Source organism: Nymphalis io, chromosome 3, assembly GCF_905147045.1.
Source record: "Nymphalis io chromosome 3, ilAglIoxx1.1, whole genome shotgun sequence".
In the NCBI taxonomy this organism is placed as follows: domain Eukaryota; kingdom Metazoa; phylum Arthropoda; class Insecta; order Lepidoptera; family Nymphalidae; genus Nymphalis; species Nymphalis io.
The window spans coordinates 1526047-1550578 of record NC_065890.1 but is presented as its reverse complement, the minus strand read 5'-3'; the positions used below and the strand labels follow the sequence as shown (position 1 = coordinate 1550578).

General features: G+C 35.6%; 1 protein-coding gene across 2 annotated transcripts in view; it reads right to left on the bottom strand.

Moving 5' to 3' along the window:
* The window catches only part of LOC126781307 (dual specificity tyrosine-phosphorylation-regulated kinase 2), a 53592-nt gene that overhangs the window by 17998 nt on the left and 11062 nt on the right, over positions 1-24532 (bottom strand). For both annotated transcript variants that reach the window (XM_050506235.1, XM_050506234.1), the window contains exons 2-6: positions 20094-20235; positions 6157-6320; positions 4157-4434; positions 1693-1831; positions 962-1133 (exon numbers count right to left, since the gene is read on the bottom strand). In XM_050506235.1, the coding sequence (XP_050362192.1) occupies positions 962-1133; positions 1693-1831; positions 4157-4434; positions 6157-6320; positions 20094-20235 (895 nt within the window). The remainder of the gene's footprint in view (positions 1-961; positions 1134-1692; positions 1832-4156; positions 4435-6156; positions 6321-20093; positions 20236-24532) is intronic.

The window sequence follows — 24532 nt, the reverse complement described above, 5'->3', positions numbered from 1 at the left end:
CTAACAGCCTTACTTAAAAAGTTACTTAGTGCCTGTTCAGTTAAACATGGATTTCTAAATAATCAGCATTAGATATTATATGCAATTAAATCAAAATTTTATTTGATATAAAACAAACTACGAATATTAACTCAACGCTTTTGTAAAGAATTTTTAAATATATAAGCTCAAATTGTTTTACTTTAAAAACGACAAATATGTCATTGAAGAATCAAATAAAATTAAAATAACGTACTTTGCGGAGTCGGAGGAACTTTTTTATAGTGTTTATAAATTGATCCTCACTGATTCTATATAAATTATATATATATATATAAAAACATTATATGGTGAATATATAAAATGGTATATTTATATATAAAATTGCTTGTTCTTTAAGACTGCGTGTTTGTGTCACAACTCTAGGTCCGGCGCCATCATATAAAGTATAAAGAGATAGTGAATGTGTATTGTCGTACACTATTATTATTCTAGTAGAAGTACGACGGCCTTATTGTTGGCAGTGCATCAGAATAGCTAATGTCTTTTACAACAATTTCTACTCGTTTCACTAATATATTCAAATGCCTTGATCTAGTGGTTAGATATAAAGCATATATGCTACGAAACCTGAGTTCAAACCTCAGGTCGAGCTGATAAAAAGTTATACGGATTTTCTCTCGAATAATTGTTAGTCGAAGGCTGGATTCTGGAAGTTGGAACTTTGTGCACCATAGAATATTTGATGAGTTGTACCTACACAGACGGGCTTGAACAAAGCCCTGCCACCTAAACAATATAGTAGGATGGTAGAATTGTTATGGATATTAACCATAAATACTGGTGACCACGTACCATGAAGTGGCATTTGATCTTAACTTTGATCTATCGGAAAAATCCCTATTATAACTAATAGATTACTCATTATTTTAAGCGAATATACATAATTATTAAAGTTTGAGACACTTCTCCGGCTACTAACCCATGCTCCACATATCAATAGCTGTGCCGTACGGCAAGCCCAGGATGACTTCAGGGCTTCTATAGAACCGAGACTGTATATACGTGTAGACGCGAGCGTGCGTATAGCAGGAGCTGCCGAAATCTATGACTTTGATCGATGAACTTCCTCGAGCTTTGAGCAATATGTTTTCCTGCAAAATAAAATACATAAGGTCATTAATATTATTTCTTTTTGCTCTGTTGCACATAGTATACAAAAATATATTCTATATAAACAAGTTTCAAACCGATAAGAGCCGAGATGGTCCAGTGATTGTTTAAATTATAACTGATGATTGGGGGTTAAAATTTACATATGCTTAATTTTTGTTTTTTCACCTCGTGCTCGGCGGTGAAATAAAACATCGTGAGAGAGCCTTAATGTGTGTTATCAATGAAAGTCTGTTACATGTGAATCCACCAACCCCTATTGGAGCAGCGTGGTAAGCTCCAAACATCCTCCACGGAGATGGTTATGAGATGAGATAAATATTCACTTGAGCTCAATATTCACTTCATATAAATTACAAAGTCGATATTATTTGATCTTAGAAAATATATCAATAAAATTATCGTTTTTATACGTCTTTATTAATAAGCGAAAATTATAATTTTTCCAATTATAGTATATATAGTATTGTATGTACTATAATATCGCAAACATACAAATCAAACTGTCACATTGTACTGATTAATAAATACAGTACTTACAGGTTTTAAGTCGCAATGAATGATGTTCTCAGCTTCGAGCAGCCTCAAACAGCGTAGCAATGAACTCGAGAACCGTCTGATAAGGCTCAAGCTGAACCCTTGATAATTGTTCTTTTTGATCAGCTCATATAGATTAATACTGAAACAAACAATGGTAAATCTCTCAATAAACATAGAAACCCTTAACAATTGGTGGTAGGGCTTGGTGCAAGCCCGTCTGGATAGGTACGATCTACTTATCAGATATTCCACAGCTAAAAAGTAGTATTTATCTAAAATCTCTAATTCTAAAATCCTTTAGCGGTCCGTTCGTTAAAGCGTTTAACCCTTAATATAGTAGGTATATAAAGGTGACTTGTTAACTCTTGGGCCCTTGTGGTACTCACTCCTTCACGAACTTTACGCTTATTTAGAGAATAAAATAAATATGTTAGTAAATTTTCAATAATGGATTTATAAAATATATTCAATACGATTTATAACAACACATTGATAAGGAGCGTGTGATATTGTAGCCTCGATGGTAATACGTGATGGTTACCACATACTATCATGCCCCACTGGGGTTTACCGTTCTTTGTTATTAATTAAGAAACTTAGTACACATAAAACCATCTATATGAATTGTCGATTCTTGAATACAAATATTTATTAATTAAAAATCTTTTTAATAAAATATAATCCTATACAAACAAAATAGAATAGACTAGAATATGCTTTATTGTACACCAAAGGAGTTACAGAATCATACAGTTATAAACACAAACATAAAAAAAGAAAACTATTAATGAACAAAAATTGGTGTAATCGCTAAAAGAGCTGTTATATTGTCTGGAAGACAAAAGTGTCTCTACCTGGTAAAACAAAACAGCAGTACCTGGTATTGTTGTGTTTCGGTTTGAAGGGTGTGTGAGCCAGTGTAATTACAGGCACATGGGACATAACATCTTAGTTCCCAAGGTTGGTAGCGCATTGGCGATGTGAGCGATGGTTTACATTTCTTACAAAGCCAATGTCTATGGGCGTTGGTGACCACTTACCATCAGGTGGCCCATTTGCTTGGCCTACCAATACTATAAAAATAATCACCTCTTAATATTTATGAAGACACGCGATTTTATAAGGACTGCGAATATCTAATCCCAGAAACGGTGCATTGACGAAGAAAATAACTTGTTATAAGTTTATGCAACGACTATATAAACGATAGCGATTTTAATAAACCATATTTATAAGTCGAGAAGGATATAAAGCGCATGAAAGATCATTATAATCGCAACAAACTAAACGACTAAGGTGTTTTTCGAAAGCAATTGAAAAGCTGGTGCTATATAACTATATATAATTAAATATATACTTCTATTTAGTGTTAGGAATCTTAATACTTATAGCGTATATATTTTGGATAAATCTAATACATTATTTGACGAGCCGGTTGTCGTGGTTGCTTGATGCTTGCCTTTCGTGCCGTAGGTTGTGGGTTCGATTCCCATCCAGGACAGACATTTTGTGTGCATGAACATGTCTGTTTGTCCTGGGTCTGGGTGTAATTATCTATATAGGTATGTATTTGCAAGGGAAAGGTAGTATGTGTGGTGTATCAGTTGTCTGGTGTCCATAGCACAAGCTTTGTACAAGCTTAATTTGGGATCAGAAGGCGTGTGTGAAAAATGTCCCAGGATATTATTATTATTATTATAGGTCGATTTTCAACACTTCACAAAGTAAGTTCTTGCAGAATAGCACTGCTGATATAATATAATGGTAGTGAAAAATTTTACTGCGGTTATAGTCAAAATGAACATGTATCTAGTTTCCTGGTACGGCGTGATACAAGACCTGCATTGCCATTCATTAGCCTCCGCAGTTCGTTAACTTCCATTGGCGTAGTTTTCGATTTGTTTTCCTTTATGTATTTTGTAAGTCGTTCCAATAGACCAAATTAACATAATTGAAAATTTCAATTGGAATTCTTCATTCAAAGTTTTAATATAGGATTTCATATAAAATATACGAAATGAAAAACCTATAAATAATTAATATATAAATTGCTTATTTTAAGACAGAGTTGTGAAATAATTGTCAATAAAATTTATGTTTAAATAAATAATTAAATATATAACGACTTTAAAATATTGTTATATCTGGGCTTACGTTTTGAAAGGGTTCGTTAATCTTAGTAAAACGTCACCGTTTAACATTTAAAAAAAAAAATTATTATTATTAGAGCACGGGTGGCTCAGTGAATAACACACGTGGATTATAATCCGGGCAAGCACATGCTCGGTGGCGAAAGCAAGCTTCGTTGATACCTTTATGTATACATTGAACATAAAAATAATTATATTTTTTTTACTGAAAAGCTTTAAACTCAAAACTTGTCTAGAATAAAAGAAGCAATGTATAATAATTTTATTTAAACTACCGCTAATCACTTTTAAACATTTTAACACCAACAACTTACCTCATAAGCTCAAAACTGATGCAGAGATGATTTCTAAAGTAGAAATAATCCAGCATATGTATGACGTTGTGCGTTTGATCTTTGTCCTTCAATCTGAGGTGGTCCAGCACCCGCACCTCGACCAGGGCCTGGTGATGGAATCGCTTCTTGTTCCGGATGATCTTGATGGCGACTTGGTTACCGCTGCGGTGGTCGAGCGCTCTTATCACTTGACCGAATGAACCCTTGCCGATCACTTCGAGGATCTCGTATCGATATGCGATGTGGTCGTGGATTTTCTGGATAATGAGATTGAATCATTAATTAAATAGCTGTTAGTATAGCTTTCTACGCAGGTGGAAAAACTTACATTTTGCTTATGATTTAAATCGTGAGTAAACTAAAGCTGAATCGCGCTTCGTTTCAGTCAGACTATTAGTAAAGTATTCGCTCTTCATTTCCGAAACTGGTTATTAATGTACGCAATCATTCTAACTCCATATATAAGAAAAATATATTATACACAACATTTTACATGATACAACATGTTTTGTATTCATTTAATTCCATTAACTTATATCCCTATTTACCCCTCCAATTAAGCGTACAGCTTGTGTTAGGAGTGGGGACGCCAATAGACCAAAGGACTGAACCTGCGATTTTTACATCTCTAGGCGACCTGTAAACTTTTATTACTCTATTGAGACATTTATATTTAAATATATATAAAATTATATGGTTATATTATGCTATAATCGATGTTGGTACCAATGTAGCTCCAGCAACGGAAATGACGTAGGCAACTGTTGCGTGCTCGTACCCGCTGTGTTTAATATTTGTTTTCGGAACACTGGCTTTTATTAATGGTTTTGAAAATCCTTACTAAACGAAGAAACTTTATATCGTTAAACTATTGTTAATGTTATAATAAATTTATATTAGTAAATTGCATAATTTAATACAAAAACAGCACACACGTATTTGTTATTGGTTACTATCTTAACTGTTTCATAAATCTCAATTTATTTTTATTTTTAAATACGTTTATTAAATACAGATAAAAAAATGTTGTTCGTATTGTTTAGGTGCATAAAAAGATGTACAAACGTGTACGTTACGTCAAACCTTAAACCCGAGATTTCGCAGCCTGAAATACTTTCTCTATTTGATCAAAAAACCAGGTCACATTTGCATAATAAACGGCAAGTTTTCCAGCGGTCTGGAGTTTCTGCAATGTATTTACTTCATAAATGTTTTATACGTTTAAAAAGTTTTCAACGAGTCTTACTTTAGTAAAACGTTGTAAGGTTCGTTTACTGCGTTTTTGAATCATTCAACTGTCAAATCACTTTGACACTTAAAACTGGCAACATTGAAAATACTACAAGATAAAAAAAATGAAAAACAAGTTAACAAATTTGTTTTCAGGAATATTTCTTTTCTTTTTATTTGCATAATTAATTACATTGACAGTATTATGTATAAAACTTTATAATTTTGTGTTCACAAAAAGAAAGCGGTTTTGCCCTGATTTCGTTTATGTTAATTAGGGAAGCTAATCACTCATCTTTGATATGGAAACTAGAGATGCGTTGAAAATTCGTTTTATCTTTGTTAATCTGCATTAAAAACTTGACACCAATCTTCAACATATTGTATTAATTTTCGGTGCGAAAATTTTTAGGTAGTTATTTTTTAATAAAGTCTATTTAGTTCAAACCATACATAAATATCTCTAATTTCAGATATATATGTTAGCTCGGTTTTCTATTGTGCAAAACTAAATAACAAAACGTGGCCCCCGGGAGGCCTGGAATTAGCAAGTTTTTAATTCGCTAAATCTTAAAACATTCTTCCAAAAAAAAAGAATATTTCTACCGAATATAATATTCAATAAAACTCATGATTGAAAGACTCAAACCTAAAGGAAAAAGGGTATTTTTTTTTAAGGTCAAATAATTTTATTCTTTTGTAAGCAATTTAATCAAGATCTGTAAGAAAAAATACGGTGTATCACTTACTTTGTTGTAACTACCGTTCTCGTCATCAAAGCCGCAATTGTTAGGCAAGGTGGACCACGCCTGGACCTTGCTCGCCTCAAGCCCCAAGAACCAGACCTCAGGATATTTGCGTACTTCTGTCCTCTCCCACGCCGTTAACCGTTCACCGTATAACTTTAAAATTTCTGAAATTAAAAGAAGTTTTATATAAAATTACCTAAAAATGTTTTTTGGGGAAAATTAATTAGAAAATGCTGTTTTTTCGAATCAATAAATGAAGACCTAAAGAGAGAAATCCGTATTTAACCGATCACCTGAAACACAATGTATATAATTAAGGCCGTTTATTTTTAGTTATGACGCAAGATAATTATAACAAACAAATAAAGTTCTTTAGTAATAATAATATCCTGGGACATTATTAACACGCGGCCATCTGAACCCAAACTAAGCAGAGCTTGTACTATGGAAACCAGACGACTGATATACTACTTTTCTTTTGTAAATACATACTTATGTACACACACAAATGTCTGTCCTGAGTGGGAATCGAAACCACAACCAAAAAGGCTACTCTATCAACCACGCCAACAGGCCCGTCAAGTTTTTTTTATTGCTAATTATTAAATTATTTATTTATTCTTTTCTCACAAATACATAGTCAACTATAATTATATCAAATGTATACAGAATAAACTGGAACGTGAAATGACATCAATCATGTATATGAAATTCATCAGGGTGCCGAGTGCTCTGACACGATCCAGATCTGATTGGGTCAAGGGCGGAACGAGACGAAATATTTGTTTGTTCAACATCTTTTGTCATCACAGATTAACTATGAAAAAATAAACTAAAAGTAATCGTGTTGATTAGATTTGCATTGCTTTTAATAGATTATTGCAAATACTTACTACGCAATTAAAAAAGTTAAGCAATGTTTATTTCATTTATGAATCGCTGTTTAAAAGGAAAGCAGTTATTTACTTTTTTTAATTACAAGATTTTATTTACTTTAACCTTTAAAATGAGACGGTCACAGTCTGTAAATAAATTTTAAACTCAAATTTCGCAAACAATTTTGGTGATAGTAAAAAACAATATAGTAGGTATTTATTTATGTAAGTAATTCCATTCGCATCGAACATTAATTAAATAATACTTTATTATAAAGAGGTTTGCCGTGGGGTACCGGCTTAGAATAGTAATCCCCCAATCTCATCCCGTGGGTGTCGTAAGAGGCGACTGAGGGACGGGGAAAAGGGGGGATGGGCAGCAGCGTCCCCCCTCCCATAAACATCTTACCCCCCTACTGCGCTCGCCAACACGCCTGCCCAGCGCGGCGAGTATGGGCAAACCCCTTCCTTAATGGCAGATGCGCCCAAAAAAAGGCCCCCAGTTACCGACAAGCCCGCTAGGCCCGACCAAGGTAGCGGTATCGGCAGGGCAGGGGGTGCTAAGAATCACCGGTTCACGGCAGGCTACCGTATAAAACGACTGCACATGGCAACGTATAATGGACGCTCGATGAGGCTGGACCATCACCTCGCCGAATTAGAAGTAGAGTTAAGTCATATAAACTGGCATATACTGGGGTTATCTGAAGTCCGAAGACAGGGGGAGGACACGATAACTCTAGAGTCCTTACTAGAGTAACTTACTCTACTTCCGCGAAGGTGATAACCTCTCCCAGGGTGGTGTCGGTTTTCTAGTCAAAAAGGATCTCATTAGCAGCATTGTGGAAATCAGTAGTGTGTCGAACCGGGTAGCGTACCTTGTCCTAAAACTTTCCGACAGGTACTCACTGAAGGTCGTACAGGTATATGCGTCAACTTCGACATACTCTGATGATGTGGTCGAAGCGATGTACGAGGACATCGCAAAGGCCCTCAACGACACCTCGAAGGTCCACTACAATGTTGTTATGGGAGACTTCAATGCTAAAGTGGGAGTACAAGATAGCGGTGAATCGAAAGTCGGACCTTACGGCTTGGGCTGCAGAAATCACAGGGGGCAAATGCTGGTAAACTTTCTCGAAGCGCAGGGGCTTTTTTTGATGAATTCTTTCTTTCAAAAGAAGCCTCAGATAGCAGCACTGAGCGCTTTCTATCGTCTGTATCACGGCGAGTGCTCTGAGGAATTATTCTCTCTAATTCCTGCTTCCCCCTTCCTTCTTAAGTCCACGCGAGCTGGTTCTCGATGTCACCGCCTAACTGTGACATCAATTCCATCGCGCACAAAGAAATTTGGCAACTCCTTTCTTTGTTGCACTACCAAAGAATGGAATTCCTTACCAGCTCACGTGTTCCTCTCCTCTTACAAGCCGGGTTCCTTCAAACGAGGCGTGAAGAGGCATCTTGCGGGCCGGCAAGGCGGGGACGGCTAGTACAGAACATTCTTCCCGACTGTACTGGCCGTCGTCGCGTTTGGACTCTACTACCACTTACCATCAGGTGGAGTAGAGTCATTTGCCATCCCAGGGCATATAAAAAAAAAAAAAAAGGTGGACCTGGCGAAGCCCCGATAACGTGACAAGGAACGAGATAGACTTTATCATTTCGAATAAAAGGCACATATTTAGAGATGTTTCAGTGATCAACAGGTTTAATACCGGAAGTGATCACCGCTTGGTTCGAGGCACTCTAAATATCAACTTAAAAGCCGAAAGATCGAGAATGATGAGGTCTACTCTCCGACCTACCATGCTCCAAGCTGCTCAAGGCTCCGAAAAGTTCCAAATAGAACTTCAAAATCAATTCACCGCGTTGGAAACCATAAGCAGCATTGATGAGAGAACGGACACGCTGGTCAAAATACTGCAAAACACATCCCGCAAGTGTTTTCCGCCACAGAGAAGAGACAACGCACCAAAACTCTCTGCTGAGACACTCGAGCTCATGAGAAAACGACGAGAACTACCATCGTTTTTGTCAGATAAGGCCTTAAATCGAATAATAAAAACGCTGACGCGACGCGATCTCCGACGCTCCAATACCCGTGCCATCAAGGCTGCGATTGAGCAAAATCGGGGATCGAAAGTTTTCGCTCGCAAGTTTGGGAGGCCGCGTCTGACAAAACTTAAAACTGAAAATGGTGGGGTCGTTACCTCTAGGCCTGAGATTGTCGCAGAAGTAGAGAGGTTTTATGGGCAGTTGTTCTCTTCAAGTTCGGATAAACCCGTGGGAATCAGTATTGATGACCAGCGCGCCCCTCTTATGCGCCATTACTCCGAGGAGCTCCCGGTCGTTGACCAAGGCGAGATTAGGGCGGGTCTAGAACAACTTAAAAACAACAAAGCTCCGGGAGATGACGGAATCACAACAGAGTTGCTTAAGGCAGGCGGGACTCCGGTCCTGAAAGAGCTAGCAAGCCTCTTTAATTCCGTCATCCAACATGGCAAGACCCCGGAAACGTGGAGCGGGAGTGAGGTGGTACTGTTTTTCAAGAAAGGTGATAAAACCCTCTTGAAAAACTACAGACCAATCTCCCTCCTGAGTCACGTGTATAAGCTGTTCTCAAGAGTCGTCACGTACCGTCTCGCCAGACGACTTGACGAGTTCCAGCCCCCAGAGCAAGCCGGCTTTCGATCAGGCTACAGCACCGTGGACCACATCCATACTGTTCGGCAGATTGTGCAGAAGACCGAAGAGTACAATCAGCCGCTGTGTATGGCATTTGTGGACTACGAGAAAGCCTTCGACTCCATCGAAACCTGGGCAGTGCTCGACTCATTGCAGAGATGTCATATCGATTGGAGATATATCGAGGTACTGAGATGTCTGTACAACGCCGCTACAATGACTGTCCACATCCAGGACTGTAAGACGAAGGCGATCCAACTGCGCAGAGGGGTGAGACAGGGGGATGTAATATCCCCGAAACTGTTCACCAACGCGTTGGAAGACGTTTTCAAAACGCTGGATTGGACTAGGTATGGAGTCAATGTAAACGGCGAGTACATCTCACACCTTCGATTTGCCGACGATATCGTCATCATAGCAGAGTCGCTGGAACAACTCACCGAAATGCTGCGTAGCCTAGGCGAGTCTTCCCGGTGTGTCGGTCTCGGTATGAACTTGGACAAGACCAAGGTCATGTTCAATAGGCATGTCGTGCCGGGACCGATATACGTCGAGGGGAAACCTCTCGAAGTTGTTAGTGAATATACCTACCTAGGACAGATAATACAAGTCGGTAGGAACAACTTCGAGAAGGAAGCCGATCGAAGAATTCGCTTGGGATGGGCAGCATTTGGCAACCTTCGTCAAGTCCTCAAGTCGTCTATACCGCAATGTTTGAAGACGAAAGTCTTCAACCAATGCGTCTTACCTGCCATGACATACGGTGCCGAAACGTGGACACTAACTGCGGGACTAGTCCACAAATTCAAAGTCGCTCAGCGTGCTATGGAGCGAGCTATGCTCGGAGTATCTTTGAAGGATAAGATCAGAAATGAGATTATCCGGAAAAGAACCGGAGTCACCGACATAGCTTGCAAAATTAGCAGGCTGAAGTGGCAGTGGGCTGGTCACGTATGTCGTAGGACCGATGGCCGTTGGAGCAGACGAGTCCTAGAGTGGAGACCGCGAATCGGCAAGCGCAGCGTAGGGCGCCCTCCAGCCAGGTGGACCGACGACCTTAAGAAGGTGGCGGGCACCAACTGGATGCGGAAGGCGGAGGACAGGGAGCTTTGGCGCACCTTGGGAGAGGCCTATGTTCAGCAGTGGACAACGATTGGCTGTTGATTGATATATGTTCCATACGCCTTTATAAATAAAATAGCAAATACAGTGATATCAAACTTTGCCCTATTTTCAATCAATATAATATTTATAATACCTGCATGTATATATTTAAGCGTTAATCTCAGGAACTACTTTGTGGATATTCTTTCCGTTTTGTAAATTGGAGGTGTTGACTGATTATATCACGAGGAAGGTTTTGGTACATAATTTATAAATAATTTATCAAACAATAGCTCAGAGCTTTGAAAATTCTTTAAAGGTCCTCGTATATGAAAATAGTTTATAATAGTTTATTTCTTCTTCTCAAAGAGTTTTAAAGAAAAGTTGTTGTAAAAATAGAGTCACACTTTAAGATCGTGTTGTAGACACTTGTATTGCATAAGTATATTATGTTACTAGATAAATATTATTCTTTCAATCTCTTTGTTATTATTTTAACCAATATCATTGTTTACCAGAACCTAAATACCCTCTACATTATAATTTAACATTATTCAAATATGATTCCGTCCTGGCCTTCCTTGTAAAGTAGAAAAAAATGTAAGCGTACGAAGAGGAGGTCACATGGAGCGTCGCCAAGTGTTAACAATGTCCTAAGAAAAACTCCAACAACATTTACATAACAATACATAAGTTACTAGGTTAGTAGAATATTATTTACAAACAATATATAATATTTTGTGTAGATATTTTTCCCTCTTATATATTGGGGTTGATAGGTGATTTACAATTCTTAAGATTTTTTTTATAGAATAGGAAGGCGGACGAGCATATGGGCCACCTGATGGTAAGTGGTCACCAACGCCCATAGATAGAAATTGGCATTGTAAGAAATGTTAACCTTCGCTTACATCACCAATGCGCCACCAACCTTGGGAACTAAGATGTTATGTCCCTTGTGCCTGTAATTAGACTGGCTCACTCACCCTTCAAACCGGAACACAACAATACCAAGTACTGCTGTTTTGCGGTGGAATATCTGATGAGTGTGTGGTACCTAACTAGACGAGCTTGCACAAAGCTCTACCACCCGCATCTGTCTGATGTGTGATGTTTGTAGTTTTTATTTGATGTTAAATACTTCAAACTTTAGACTTATTAACTAATCTCCTATATGATAGTTAAAAGATATATACCATATTGTTCAGAATAATTGATAAAATAGGTGCAATGCCAATAGGAAAAAGGTCGTTGTAGATAGAAAAAGCACAGAGATGAGATCTAAGATCGTGAAAGACGCGTGGTGGTCTTAGCTTGCTCTTAATTCAATTTGTTTGGAATATACTTACTTAGCTGAAGCGGCTTAATATATTATAGTAAAAATATACAATGACTTTTTATTGAGCTCATCCGCATTGACGTCCGAGAAAATCAGAATTTGCTGCTTTATAAAATACGTAGGAGACCCACGAGGCGGTCACGTGGCTATTACGTATGGACCACAAACCTTCCTGAGGTTCCTAAGTATTGATATTAATATTTAGTTAATTATATTTATATAGGTTTTTATATTTAAGTTAGGTTTTTGTAAGAGCATTGATGCAATTGCTCATATTCGATCGGTAGCTCATAACACATTGTCAGAAAAAAACCAAAATGATATTAACATTGATATTAAAGAAATTATTTCATAATATGGTTGTAAATCGATTTGGTAACTGAACCCCTTTAAATTTGTGAGAGCCTCGTTGAATTCACGACTGCCTGCTAAATATTCTAATTAGATTTTGCCATGTTACAAGCTTTTAGGAGGAGTTATTAACATCTGACTTTAGAAAATGTTTTTGGGTCACCCAGTAAATATATGAGACACTAAGTGCCCGTCTCGACTTCGCACAGGTAAAAATCATATAATTTTCTGTTTCTCCCGCTTCAAGGTGAAATTTAAAAAAAAAACTTACTTTATAAAATAAACCAATTTTCTAATTTTCGACTTTCTAAACTCAGTAGATTTAGCTGAGAATTGATAGGCAGTCAGGACAAACTATTTTATAAATATAGTTTACAGTTTTTTACAGATTTTTATGTAGTGTTGATTGACGCTTTGATGTGCTTTGCAGGTCAAAATTAAATCATCATCGATGACTAGAACAATTTTATTTATACATACACTCACAAACGTATATCAAATTCCACATAAAGATTTTTTTTTTTTTGGTTATACGCTTCGTAATATTCGAACCAAAACCTCAAAAGAGATCTGAAAAAAAGCAAAAAAGGCCTTTGTTTTGTAATCCGAAAACCAATCAGGATCCAGCCTGTACTTAGAGGTTATCAAGTCCGTTCATCCGGATATTTCATCAGATAATGAAATAAACTTTGTCCTACTTGTAAATTTATTTCTTATAACCGCCTGTCTAAGACTGTATCATATAAATCCTAAAGTTTTATAGTCAACAAACCGTGCACAAAAGAATATTGATGTCTAACAAAAAGCTTTCAGATAATATCCCACAGGAAAAACTGTCGAATCACCGCTACCTCCTCGGAGGAGAAATAAAGAGACTCTCTGAACATTCAATATCGTTATACATATTTTTTTCTAACAATAGGTACTGTTCAACTTCTTGTTAATAAAATATATTAATTATACACATAATTTATAAGCACAGATTAAATGCGATAAATATTGTGGTTTTTAGACAAAGGACAATTTAAATAATAGAATCGTATTTTTAACGTTGTCTACTGAGGCAAAACGAAATACTAGGACGTATATCTACATATGCCATGCCTTGTTGGTACAACTAGCCAAGCTCATACAATGCCCTTGAATTCAAATCCTGGGTCGTTAAAAAAGTTATTACTTTTTGGTGGAACACTCCGATTTCCAAAAGCACGTGTAAACCGAACGAGTTTCAACATTCTCTCTCTCCCGTCGTGTGAGATTGCCGTCAAAGTATGACGAAAACAGAATAGAAACACTATATATGCCAATACTCATGTGTACTGAATCTCCTGTAGCTTACGACAACCGTGGGATCTACGATCTAAGGTGTGGCTCTATTCTATTCTGAGTTATATCCGAAACCACTAGCATAAGAATATTAATTATTATAAATGTTAATCATACTTGACTTTGTAATTAATACAATACCCTAATAGAGGAGTTAATTTTGGACTGGCTGTATCTTTAAGATACTGTTTCTGGATGGTATCTGATATGGCATTGTGCCAGATTATCTCGCAAGAGGCTTAAGAGGTTGCGCTAATCGAATTAGAGGTCGTGGTTATTGTTCCATAGACAATAGGTCGATACAGTTATATACATGGGTTTTCATGCTTTGAAATTATTATCAATAGGTATCTATAATACTTTGCAATAATATAAATAACCATAAAATCTGTAATATTTATACATTTGTATTGGACATCAATAATCGTGTTTATATATGAAAGCAATTTTAAGTTAATTGGTTCTTATCATTCATAAGAGTCTAATAATAATTATTATATCAATCCGAGTCCTTGTCTTTATTTTGTTGCCTCGTTTGTCTAGTAGCTTGATGTAAGACCGCAGACCTGGAGGTCCTGGATTCAATTCCCAGGTCGGGTCAATAAAAAGTTATTGGATTTTTCTGTTAGAAAATTCTCAGTAGCGTCCCGGAGTCTTGAAATTGGAAGTGTGTACACTGCCGTGCCTCGGAAAGCACGTAAAGCCGTTGGTCCTGCACCTGAACTCTTTCCGGTCGTATCGGATTGCCGTCCCATTGGATTTTGAGAGTAAGGGAATAGAGAATGCATCTGTGTTTGCGCACACACTTGTGCACTATAATATGCCCTGCGCAGTTGGCTAATCTCTCTTGAGATTGGCCGCCGTCGCCGAAATCGGTCTGGATGACATTATTATTGTTATTATTATCTTGTTTTTATCATATCTTATTATTCACAATCATTTATAAAATGAATATAGTATTAATACCTGACACGTCTTCTCCTGGCGAAATTTAAAAATTCATTATGACGTTTGCAGCGCGAACGATAATTATAAATAACTTGAATCTTGAACTTGATGGTGTTTTCAAATCAAAATAACGATTTCCTTCCTTAATATGCCTTTCACAAAACAACAAAATGTCAATATCAAAAGTATTACAGTTTAATCTATGCGTAATAGTATTATTCAACTAGTCAGGTCATTGCTTTATATAGTTATATATAATTTAAAATATATCAAAGATAAAAAACAGGTAACCCTATTACTAAGTTAGTTGTAAAACTACAGGTACTACAACCGACTTGAAGAAGTAATTCTTTTAATATTAATGCTTTGACACAGAGATCGTTGTTTTTCTTGTCCCAATTAAGCCCGCGTTGACCTAAATCCGCGATCCCAGGGCGTCGCAGCTGTAAGCTGGCCTTCCGCTGCACGAGAAACGCTATCGCAAAATATATAAGCGTACGTGACGGTTATTGAAAAAACACGAATAAAAAGAGTAAGTTATTTTCAATTCATGAATTTATTTCTCTTTTATTTCTTTGTAATTTATTAACGTTTTTTTAAAGACTACAAGGTAAGTTAAATATGTATTATTTTGATGCCTTTGAAATGGAACTTTTCCTACGCGAAAAGGCTTCACGTCAGTGGACCGAGTTGGATGTATTTATTATTATTTTTGTACGAAAACCAAAACAATTTAAATAAATTTAACATAAATATACAGTCTTGACTTCGTTTGCACGTTTGCTTTATTTGACGTTTATAATTTTTTTTTTGTTATTGTTTATGAGCCAATGTACATCCATAGAGAATATTAATGTTTTTTTCTGATGTTTCTCTTCAAACTCGTCCGGAGTCAACAAAAAAATACTTCTGCTCGTTATATTCAATGGAAAGACACCCTGAGTCATGATGCATGTCTTTCGTGCGACCATTACTTTATTGCTCGGAGTTTTTTATCGTATTAATATTCCAAGAGTATTGTAGTCCATTGTAGCCCCGTCGCTTGAAAATAGATAGTATTTTTAAACTCTGTCAACGTGTAAGTTTACGTTGACATTTTAAGTTGTAATTATTCTTGATAATATTAATAATTTCTAGGATAATTGAATTTAAATAACTATTTTAAATATTTTAAGGGTTTTTTTCTTCTTTAGATAATTTATAGCTTTAAGTTGATTTATGGAGATGGATATCATACAAGGTTAACAGAAATGACGAACGTTAGTAGAAATTGTTACTAATGTTCGCCATTGTGGAACAGTATTAAATATATCTCATTACGTGTTGTTTCATATCATGTAATTTGAAATGAAATTAATGTTGTCCTGTATATTTGTCTTGGTATGAACACCAACTCTAAATGAAATAATTTGCCTTTGATTGGTATTGACTTTTAATTTTAGGAAAAATAAAATCTTTTTTGACTTTTGGAAATTCAACTTTTAAAAATTGACAAAAATTATTCTATTTATTAATATAGATAGGCTGTATGTGTTTGTGTGTACGTGCTTGATAACAAAAATTCGATTCTTTTTCATGTTAAAAAAAAATATCTAAAATTTGCAAACATTCTATTTCAATACTTCTAAAGTTTCTTCAGTAAAATACTTATGTGGAAGGAATAATTCGTAATAGTTACAAAAACAATAACAATTCTCAAATTATAAATAATGTTCTTTGAAGCTACCTCACATATTTTGTGTTAGAATTTATCCAGTAGAATCATATATTCAAAATTAGCATGTTTTTCTCATCGACCTTAACCGCTACTTATTACGGCCTCTGAATTTTAACCAGAGTAAAAACTAGTTCACGTAATTAAAATCGCCAAGTAATCGTTACCAGCTTATTTAAAAATAAACAAACTTAGTAAATATGTAATAATCATTCTTCTTGTTGTGTATTTTTTTTTTTTGAGTGGCAATATTTTGAAATATTTCGTAAATGGGCATTTTGTTTTTGTTAATTTTAAAATAGGAACAAACATTTAATACAAATGAAGAAACTAAATATAACCCAAGGCACGCATGCACAAGTCTGTGGAGAAATTGTAATATAATAAATTAAAAAAAAATCCAAACTATATTTAGGGTAAGAGTATTTTTAAGTATCACTATAATAAGTTTAATTATTAACCAATTATATTTTTCTGTAATCTATAAATATTGTGTGAACAAAGTTTTATTTTTTTTAATATTTTAATTTACAATTACACAAATAAATTATGCAATTTTGTGATGTATATCAATACAAGACTAATAATAGACTGAACCCACCTTCTCCCTCCGCCGCAATAGGCGTCGCCGGACTAGGGGGGTTCTCAGTATCCTGGTAATCCCCCTAGAGAGGCGTGCATAAGCAGGCCGCCCGTCAGAGCTTCGTGGTAGCATGTGCAAGCGATCCCGTGGCGCTCCACGTTATGACGGAAAGGGTACCGCTGATTTTTAGTGGGTATTCGAGATGATATACATAGATGTTCGAGGCGCACTCGGCGCCTCGGACATCGGCGAGCCCCCCACTGTTCCCGTGGGGGAAACGCGTAATGCGTACAAATAAAAAAAAGTGTTGTTTGGAAAGTCGTTCTTAAATTATGTGCTAAAGCATTGATAAATAATTAATGTGCAAGTTTGTAAACATTTTCATAAAATATTTTAAATGAATGTTATTATATAAAAATAATATTACACGGATGTTATTTTTTTTGTATTTAAGAAATTGCTTTTAACTTTAATTTAGTTAAGACCGCCTTTTACAGACGATTAAATTTTTTATGCTTTTTTTTTAAATTAAATTTCTAGATCAACTTATTTTTTTTACAGCATATACGCTTACATTATTACTAGTTTACATATATCCGTAGCACACTTACTTTCTTGCTATAATTATAACACTAGTATGTACTTTTCCAATTGAATAAATTGATCGTATTTATCAAGTGCCCTTATATGGATTCGCGAGAGGTCAGGGATAGGTCAGTAGATCGGTCAATTTATCAGTTGAATGAAGGTAACGCGAACTACCCTTCAATCGAACTTGATGTACGAATCCTTTTAGACCCTTTCGTTATTTATAGAACAGTAGATCTACGTGTGCACACAGATGAATTAGTCCTTAAATAAAGTACCTATCCATTATCTTTCAAACTGATGCTTTGTAATTTTCGAATGTTATAATTGTATTATGTAATAAAGTTATATATATTATTATGTTTTATAATTATAAAGACAACGAATATAATCCTTTAATATACGCGGGTAGCACCACATACGCGGCCTGGGGGATCAATTCTACTTAAAAATTGTCACTTTATCGCAATCGAATCGAAGCTTGATCGTTGCCGTTTTTCCGTTTTCCTATTCTTTAATTTAATTATCGACTATTGCCATAAAAATTAACAATTACGTTTGTATTTACCATAACGGTATATGTTAGAATATTATCGGTTCGGTTGCGATTCGAATAAATACAGATGATTCAAAGTTGAATCGGAATTGAATCGGAAACGTTTCGTAATCGTTATAAATTAGCAGAATTCAGCCCCTGTTAGTATTACGAGCATCACTAATATTATAAAACAGTCCCGACCGTAATATAAATCAGACCCGCCGTATCTGTCTTTCTAAACGCGATAAAATTAAAAACTACCAAACAGATTTTCATATGGTTTTCACCAATGATCGGAGTAATTCATGAGGAAGGGGTAGGTGTATAATTCATTCGATTTTTCTGAAAATTGGCTAAAATATATCATAATATATATGTAAAAAAATAAAAAATGTTAAAGATGGCGAAAAAATCATGCCGACTGCGAGCTTTAAATGCGTGCCGCGTAAACCATTACAGCTATGTGTTACAATATAAAAGTTTTAATGTTGACCATTATTCTGAGCGTGCGAAGCCGGGATATGTAGCCAGTTATATATATAAATATGGAACAAACAAGATTTATTTCTAACGCATACACAATAAGCTTTTTTTATTCGATATTTTCTGACGTCATGAATGATTAAATACATCCAATTACTAGTGATGTAAAAATATCACCACCTGTGAGCATTTTTATTATAAAATATTTGCATAAAATATTTTATGTTATATCGTTATACATTATGTTATATATATGATTATGATGTTATTTAAAACGTATATTTTATAATTGTATTCTGTTAAAATGATTATTAATGTACATGCTTTGTTATAATTAATTGGAAAAAAAAATTATAATACTTGATGTAAGGTTTTGTGCCCCGTCTGAACGGCATCACGGTATGAACTGAAGTGACTACTCCAGACTCACGTCATCATTTATTCTACCGCTGAACATCGATATTTTGTAAGGTTTGCGGTTTGAAGGGTGAGTGAGACGGTGCTATTGCAGGTACTAGGAAGAGAACACGGCGAGAGGTAGGCGGCGCTTTGATGGCTTGTAGATTTTGCAGTGCAATAGTCTACAGGTGATCTGCACTTATCACCAGGCTCGTTCGCAAATAAGGTTTACACATTTCAAACAAATTTAAAACTCAAATTTTACTGCTTTTCTACTTTAACCCTCGACGTAAAAAGAGGAGTGTTATAAGTTTAACGGGAGTATCTGGGTGTCTGTCTGTGGCATCGTAACTCCGAAACGAATAGACCGATTTTGTTGCGGTTTTTTCTATTTATTCACTAGATGTGATCGAGATGGTTCTTAACTATAAACTATAAAGACATTTTCAGACGTTTCCTACTTTACAAAACGGTCTTAATAACTTTCACAGGTCCCACTGATTTGAAATTACGGCCCCCGACGCTACGATGCTTGTATTAAAATATTACTGGGTACTTATAATAAAGACCTTTAAGTCCAGTATATTTTTCTTTTTTACATTTTAGTCGCTTTTTTGTGTCGGGGTTTATTTTATTTTAAGAACTCAAACCAAGCTCCTCCTTACTTATGCTCGTTCAGATATAAATATCATAAAGGCTTAAGTAATATACGTCATTACACCCGAAATCCTAACTGAAAGCTACTTGAATGACGCAATTTATTGATATTTTATGATTTGTATTGTACTGTAGCCGATTTCTTTCTAACTCTACGAATGTCATTTTAAAACCTTAAAATGAATAACTTACTTTACAGAGTAAGTAAGTGATTTGTTTCTAACATAAGAATTATAAAAGAAGAAAAATTATGTGCTCGTTATTTAAATACAGCATGTTCGTGTTTTCTTATAAACATATTATGTAAATTATTGTTTGGTGGACGTAGGACGGGTGACGAAACTTACCCGATGGCGTAAGTGGCGTAGCTCGTGGTGTTGTGAGCTGCGCGTTGTGGTTGTCGTCTCGGGGAGGGCTCGCAACCGCACCCTCTGTGTTGTTGTTGACGGGGGGCCCAGGGCCCTCGCCAGACCCTGCTTCATTCTGTAACTGAAATATAACCTGTCAATAAATATGCTCTGCAGTCTTTTAAAAGTTAATTCAAATAAAATACGTATTTTAAATATAAATAATTATATAATGTGTAGTTACGTTGTAAAATTGAGACCAGAGATGGCTCAGTGGTTAGAAAGTGTGAATCTTATCTGATGGCCGCGGGTTCAAACAAGCACCATTGAAAACTCATGAGATTAGTTTGTGTTTATAATTCATCTCGTGCTCGGCGGTGACGGAAAACAGCGTGAGGAATCCCGCATGTGTCTATATTTAATGAAATTCTGCCACATGTGTATCCACGCCACATTAGATCAACGTCTTGAAACATCACAGGCTGTTACTTTACGTAATAAACTTCCGACACAGACGAACATGACAATATATTAATAAATATTTTCAAAGTAACTACGAAATTTCGTCACAAACTTCGTCATAAAATGTTAGGAAATTTGCTTTTTAAATTTTGTGGGGCTACTCGAAATTAATTCTGAAGAAGTCGTATAAAAGAAGTTGCTGTTACTCTTGCGAAATTTCCGAATTTCAGGAAACAAAATTCTTAAGATTACTTTTGCGCAATTTATAAACCCAAAACGAGTACCACTATTGTTTTTCAAAGAGAGAGAGGATTTTTTTCACATTCAACCACAAATATAACGTGATTTAATAAATTAAATATACGTCATATACAGCGTTTGGTAGACGAGAATCTCAACTGATAATGAACATTCAGAGTTCAATCCGGGTCAAAATCTAATAGTTTAATAGTTTTTACAGCAAGGATTTATCTATATAATTATTAATATTAATTTTATACATATTATTTTATAATATACATTCAATCAATATGGTATTGTCAGTAAGTAACGTAAACGTAAAGTACTTGATAGGAGGGCTTTGTGCAAGCATTTCTGGTAGGTTCCACCCACTCATCAGATATTCAACCTTCTAGTATTGTTGTTTAGACTGCCTCGTTGGTCTAGTAGCTTAATGTAAGACCGCAGACCCGGGGATCCTGGGTTCAATTCCCAGGTCGGGCCAATAAAAAGTTATTGGGTTTTTGTCTGGAAATTCTCACCAGCCCGGAGACTGGAAGTTGGAAGTGTACACTCCCATGCCTCGGATAGCACATAAAGTCGTTGGTCCTGCGCCTGAACTCTTTCCGGTCGTGTAGGATTGTCGTCCCATCGGATTATGAGAGTTAGGGAATAGAGAGTGCACCTGTGTTTGCGCACACACTTGTTTGTGCTCTATAATATCTCCTGCTTAGTTGGCTAATCTCTCTTGAGATTGGCCGCCAAACAAATTTATATTTTTGTAAAAAAAAAAAGAGTAGATACACATTCCAAATCAATAATAGCGGTTGACGATTCGACTTGTAAAACGATTTGTATAAAAAATATATTTGTTTTTTTTATAGAATAAGAAGGCGGACGAGCATTTGGGCCACCTGATGGTAAGTGGTCACCAAACGCCCTTAGACATTGGCATTGTAAGAAATGTCAACCATCGCTTACATAGCCAATGCGCCACCAACTTTGGGAACTAAGATTTTATGTCCCTTGTGCCTGTAATTACACTGGCTCACTCATCCTTCAAACCGGAACACAACAATAACAAGTACTGCTGTTTTGCGGTAGAATATCTGATGAGTGGGTGGTACCTACCCAGACGAGCTTGCACAAAGCTCTACCACCAGTATTTTGAGTACTGCTTGCTTGGTAATCCCGAATATTCCCGGAAAAAACCCGTGTATTCTCGCTAAATAATATTCACATGTTCTAACCACTAGGCCACCGATATTACCAGTAATAATAATTATAATGTCATCCAGACCGATTTCGGCTACGGCGGCCTATCTCAAGAGAGATTAGCCAACTACGCAGGAGATATTATAGTGCACAAGTGTGTGCGCAAACACAGGTGCACTCTCTATTCCCTAACTCTCAAAATCCGATGGGATGGACATCCGACACGACTGGAAAGAGTTCAGGCGCAGGACCAACGGCTTTACGTGCTTTCCGAGGCACGGGAGTGTTCACACTTCCAACTTCCAGACTCCGGGCTGCTACTGAGAATTTTCTGACAGAAAAACCCAATACCTTTCATTGGCCCGACCTGGGAATTGAACCCAGGACCTCCAGGTCTGCGGCCTTATATCAAGCCACTAGACCAACGAGGCAGTATTATTACCAGTAATATTGATGACGTTAACAATATATAATTATAGTGTATTACAATAAAATCAATAATATAATTAATATAATATACGATTAAAATTAAATGTGTTGCAACCTTTTGTCATGTCATCATTTTTTCTGTTCTCTTATTTATAAATTCGTTTATTATAGTTAAAAATTAAAATATTAACATTTGACATAAAATGTTTAAATTTACGTTTAGAACCTTTATTTTTAAAATTAAAAAATATAAAACATAGTTTTAAAATAATCTCATTCTGATAAAGCCGAGATGGCCCAGTGGTTAGAACGCGTGAATCTTAACCGATGATCGTGGGTTCAAACCCGGGCAAGCACCACTGAATTTTCATATGCTTAATTTGTGATTATAATTCATCTCATGCTTAACGGTGAAGGAAAACATCGTGAGGAAACCTGCATGTGTCTAATTTCATTGAAATTCTGCCACATGTGTATTCTACCAACCCGCGTTGGGGCAGCGTGGTGGAATAAGCTCCAAAACCTTCTCCTCAAATGGGAGAAGAGCCTTAGCCCAGCAGTGGGACATTTTTTATATATATTGATTGCTTATGGACAGTAAGTGAATTACTACAACAACGATAAATTGTATTAGGGCCAAGAGAGGATTAATTGCAATATCATTATAGAATTACAGCTTTACACAAAAAATACACATATCGTGTCGCCTAGCACCTCCATATAATAAAAATAACTCGGATTTGGATTTGTTCCACTGGTCTAAAAAATGTTTCAAAAAATTTATTATCGTTAAAGGTACAGCTACACACGCATACATAGAAATAAATGTTTTGTCTCATAATCCTTTGCATTGATTTGTTTCGTTATATTACTGTTTTCTAATAATATTATATACTTTTGTTTTTTATATAAATAGTGTAATCCTCCTTTTGTTTTTTTTATTATTTTAATCCAATTTCTCCGTGACTTGGTTTATATTCGGTTTATTCATTAGTATTAAATGTTTGCTCTCATTTTAATATTACAAAAACTAACTACATTATTATTTCTACAATATACATATATTGAGCAGCTGTGGATACTAAGCTGTGGCCTATTAACTTTTTAATTTCAGTACAATTCACTGTTGGATTACAAAATACAAAATAAAATAAAATATTATTACTATCACATAACAGCAAAGATTAGATAATATTTTCATTGATAAATATCTACGTGTGTTTGTAAAAAAAACTACGCCTGTGATTTAAGCCGAAGTCAGTGAGTAAGTAAATTAATATTTATCCCGTATATTTTATATCGAGAATCATAATCAATTTTATTCTGTAATTATTGGTAAAACTAATGTTATATATTTCCCAGTGGACTGACATCAATTTTATGAAAGATTTAGGCTGAAACGAACATTCGAAACTAATTTACTTTTTTTTAACTATTTGTTTGTCCATCAATTTACAGCTAGGTTGCATGTAGCACGCGATTTTCTTCTAATCATTATTAAAACGTAGGTATAATTTTTCGAATTGCATGAAAAACTTGCTAAGATATAATAGCTCAATTAATTATAACATATAACATAAAAGCACAAACGATCTTCGAGTAGTGAATTTCATAAATAAGAAGATTTTTAAGAGTGAAGGAAGTTGATCTGGATAGAATGTGTAAAAAATCTCCTCTGTTGCACTTATCACGCGTGTAAGATGACAAGATACAGATAAAATAAGATACATCTCACTCTTTAATTATTCTATCTCCAAACGGTAAAACTCTGCATGAATATGTCCCGGTTTGAAGAGTAAGTGTGCAATTAAAGAGACAAGCGCATCGCTGGCGTATTTAATGGTTGATACTTCTTATAGTACCAAATTCCCATTCCGACTCAAAAGAAAAAAGATCATAAATTCACATTTCACGAGACATATAAATCTGAAATCTCCTTTTCCTTTTTTGTCATAGACCGACAATCGAAATTACGAGCCATTATACTGTAACACAAAAATGATTTTACGCGTCTCTTCAATAATCACTTCTGGAACACGAAAAACGAATAATGGCTTCCTGCGTCGTAAACTTTACGATAAAACTAATAATAGCTTTCCCTTAAAGAAAAACCA